This window comes from Perognathus longimembris, chromosome 19, assembly GCF_023159225.1.
Source record: "Perognathus longimembris pacificus isolate PPM17 chromosome 19, ASM2315922v1, whole genome shotgun sequence".
NCBI lineage: Eukaryota > Metazoa > Chordata > Mammalia > Rodentia > Heteromyidae > Perognathus > Perognathus longimembris.
In genome coordinates this window covers 22,997,115-23,001,272 of record NC_063179.1, presented here as the reverse complement: position 1 = coordinate 23,001,272, position 4,158 = coordinate 22,997,115, and the positions used below count along the sequence as shown (strand labels likewise).

Below are 4,158 nucleotides of genomic sequence, written 5' to 3'. Positions count from 1 at the left end.
AAAAAAAATCACTTTAAAAATGAACAGTTGGCAGTACGTGTTATTTAAGTTTTAAGGTAGATCGACAGCCTGGCTTTGGTGGCGCACACCACAACCAGCACTAGAGAGACGGGAGCTGGAGTCCATATGGACACCGGCCTGGCTCCACGGAAAGACCCTGCCTAACAAACCAGCAGGAGGAATGGGAACGACGAGCTATTTACTGCTCCTGGCTTATTCAAACGGTACTGTGCTTCCTTTGTCTCTGGATAACAAGATTCCTTATGGTATGAGAAGAGCTCATCCTTGTACTGACCAAAGGCTTCCAGTCTCACTCGGTTTGGATCTTCAGGACGTCTCAAGGCAACCCCAATTGCGCAGCAGCAGCTCAACATACGGTGGCCAAAAGGAATCACTAATTTGGACATAGGGATCATGCGGAATATCAAACATTCCATTTATAAGAGTCTCTATAATCTCATTCAATGTTATCAGCTCTGCAGTTGATTCAATGTTTTTCTTTTTCCTTTTAGTTTTTCCACTAGGCAGGGGAAAATGGTCTTCCAGAAACTCACCCAGGGCAATGAAGAATTTCTCCTTAAATTCTTTTATACTGAGAATTTTTGTTTTCATCTCATTAGCAATTACAAACTTGGATTTAGAATGCTTCTTACCCTGGCTTTCCAGTTCACTGTGGATTGTAGTAAGAGTTTCCAATACTTTGTTGCTGCTCGTCCATCCATTGCTGCTCTCTTTCAATGTCTTCCTTTAACTTTTTATTCTTTGACTGAAGAGTGGGTAGTATTTCAAGATCATGTTTCAGTTTTTGTAACTCTTCCTTCCCTAATGTCGTTAGAACACCATCAGTCAGAGGAATTACTTCAGGTGTTTCACTTTGCCATTGCTTGAGTTCAGAAGTCAAACATTCCACTTGCATCATCAGTAATGATAGCTGAGCATTTGAATTAGTGAGTGTCTCAGTTCCAATAAGCGACCATTTATACTGACAATTTTCCATATCTTTCCACATTTCTTCACATTCTTTAATACGTTCTTCTTCAGAATCTATAACAAATTCTGTACCTGTAGTACTATCTGGATCCAGATCTTGCTCGACCACGGACATGTCCTTGAGGATTTTCTTAGCCTTATAGGAAAAACCGCACCCTGCACCCCGCGAGCAGAATGGAACATTTGGGAAACAGGGGCGGCCCGGGCTCCGAGGCTCCTGTTTAACGGCCTTTCGGCCCGGGCACGTGCTGCTCGTTCCCATATAATAATGTTAAAAGATGAATTTTAACACTGCTTCATTACAACAACATCATAAGAAGAAACCTGGAGTAACAATGTGAAATCAAACAATGGAAAACTCAACTCAGAGAAACCCTGCCTGCCTTTCTGCCCACAGAAAAGGAGAGAAAATCAAGCGTGTGAGGCCCTAAGCAGGTAGGATTTTTAAATCATTTGTTTTGTTGGTGTGAGAGATGATCATAAGCTTTGTGCCAATAAATTTGCCAATGTTGAGGAAGCAGAGAAATGTATTAGTACAAATAACCAAACCGCATAAAAAGAAAACTTGAATAGACATATATTTTCTAAAAGTTGAAGAACTAGAGACTTCCAAAATAGAAACTCTAGAACCTTATATCTGCAATGGTAAAACACATCAAAATGTTTAGAGAAGAACATTGTAAAACCCTTCTACATATATAAAATAAGGAAATATTCTCAATTTACTTCATAAAATCCTATTATTCCAATCCCCAAAGCAGAAAAAGACATAATAAATAAAGAAATCCATCAATCATTTCCTTCCTAAGGTCAGTTACAAAACTAATTTTTAAAGTAAATAATTTAAGTTCAATAATACACGAAACTTGTTGCATATTATGACCAATTAGAGTGGGATGGAAGACTAAAGTTTATTCAGGAATATATAGTTTAAAGTTAATCTTAAGATATATGTCAGTTCTGTTAGCCATATCCAGAGATTTAAAAAGAAAAGAATAATCATATCAATAGATGTGGAAAATGTATTTCAAATTCCAGTCATGATTTTAAAAACTTAGCACAAAAGAAATAGTAACTTTATTCATCCAAACAAGAAACACCTTTGATGATGCACCTGAAGCTAACATTAAATTATGAATGAAGAAATAGTTTCTCCCTGAGATGGGTAGGAAGGGAAAGATGCTCCCTTCATATGTCTCCTTCACATTGCACCAGAGCGCTGAACCTGTATAATTATGCAAGACATGAAGGAACACCCAGTGGGAAGATAGTAGCAGATTTGTCTTTGCAGATAACACAGGCATCATGTTGAAATCTCACGTAATAAACAAAAAACTTCATCAGATGAATAAATTTCACAAAAAAACAAAATACATGTTTAATGTATAAAAGTCAATTATATTTCCCCATAAAAGCAACAAATAATTAGATGATAAATTATCTCTCTGAAAAAATGACACCTCTTTGGATGTCTTCATTGCCCACATTGAGGCGCATGGATTGATTTCAAGTCCATTTAGTCATATTTCACTACTTGCCTTTCTTGCATATGTTACTGAGTATGACTTTTTTTCTTGTTTTATCATAAGGATCTAATGAAAATTTATAAAGGGCTATAAAACTGCATGGAAACAAATTATCATATTATATCTGAATTCTGGCCTTTTCACAGTAAAAGTTATTCTTTAAGAAGTAACTGATGGGGGCTGGGAATATGGCCTAGTGGCAAGAGAATTTGCCTCGTATACATGGAGCCCTGGGTTCGATTCCCCAGCACCACATATATAGAAAATGGCCAGAAGTGGCGCTGTGACTCAAGTGGCAGAGTGCTAGCCTTGAGCAAAAAGAAGCCAGGGACAGTGCTCAGGCCCTGAGTTCAAGGCCCAGGACTGGCAAAAATAAAGAAGTAACTGATGGATATGTCTTGCAATATATGTACTTTTTCTTCTCTCAACAAAACTTCAATACAACTTTTTAATTTTAAGTATAATTAATCCTTTGTGCTCCCAAAATTTAAATGTTATAAGATTCCACCAAGTTCTTTTTTAAACTGTATTTCTATTATCTTTAAGTAGTTATACAAAGGAGTTTACCACTCAACAAAACAGTTTATAACTGTTTATAACAGTTTATAACTTCAATGTATCTTATTAATGTCACCCCTTTCATCATTCTCTCTTCCTCCCATCTAAGCCCCTCACTTAATTTTCATAGTTTCATAAGATATGCACTAAATATTATGACTGCATTCCCACTAAACATATGTAATTTTAAATTAAACTACCTCTGTATCTTTCATTTGTTGGACTTGTAATTCAGCAACTTATGGAGTTAACTGAGGATTAGGAACATTGCTTCCTGAATTCTCTGTTTGAGGTTATAAAAGAAGGATATTCAAATAACTTCTTAGAGGTACAGATACTTTTAATAGGTTTTACATTATAATTAGTATTTAAGATTTTCATTTCTCCTCTAACCTGCTAATGTTTATATTTGTTGCTATAATGTATTTGCTGCTATAATCTTTTACTCTGATCATTTTTGGAATTGACTGTTGGGCGCCCTCTGGAGAAAAGCCTTTGACACATGAGGGGAAACTTTTCTGAATCTGTTCCTTGCTATGCCAGATATGGGGAAATAGGAATATCTTTCTATTGGTATAATTTACAGGATAAGAAGTTTAGTACCAGGGAAACTTAAGGATTCTAGTAAATGATGGCTTCATGTCTAAGATATCAGATGGTATATATTGGAAATTAGGGTTTTATATTATATATATGCATATATGCCCAGTATATAGTGGCCTATGCCTAATGTCTACACTCATATATAATGTGTGTATACATAATATATACATACTCTTGTACATACTATGATTTTGCTTAGGAGCAGTCCTGGGAAAATGAGATGAATTGCAGAGAAGTGAATAAGATAAGGAGTTTTGGTGTCAATAATGGGCAAGAAATGAATGAACAAAAACCAGGAGAATAAGGATCAAAAAAAGTCACACTGAAAAAGAAGTATTGAGAATAGAGAAGGATTATAAATTGGAGCACTGGAAGATACGTTTGAGTGTCTAAAATACAGAAGTGAGCTAATGACAAGAAGCAAAAAATCATGGATTGTCAGCACCAGACCTTAATTTTCCATTTTGAGGCAGTCAGAAGG

The 4,158-nt window shown here is 35.9% G+C and overlaps 1 protein-coding gene across 1 annotated transcript; it reads right to left on the bottom strand.

The window, feature by feature from the left end:
- Nucleotides 1-327: 327 nt before the first annotated feature.
- Nucleotides 328-1,171, bottom strand: LOC125367694 (centromere protein K-like). The gene is made up of 2 exons (XM_048368391.1): nucleotides 732-1,171; nucleotides 328-625 (listed from the first exon to the last, which is right to left on the bottom strand). The coding sequence occupies exons 1-2, from the start codon at nucleotides 1,103-1,105 to the stop codon at nucleotides 328-330; spliced, it is 672 nt and encodes a 223-aa protein (XP_048224348.1). The 5' UTR covers nucleotides 1,106-1,171.
- Nucleotides 1,172-4,158: the final 2,987 nt, after the last annotated feature.

What these genes read in the sequence shown, in the direction of transcription:
- LOC125367694 (XM_048368391.1), bottom strand. Translation starts at nt 1,105, where the DNA reads ATGTCCGTGGTCGAGCAAGATCTGGATCCAGATAGTACTACAGGTACA. An exon ending in TTAAAGGAAGACATTGAAAG is followed by an intron (nt 626 to 731) that starts AGAGCAGCAATG and finishes ATCCAAGTTTGT; the next exon opens with AATTGCTAATGAGATGAAAA.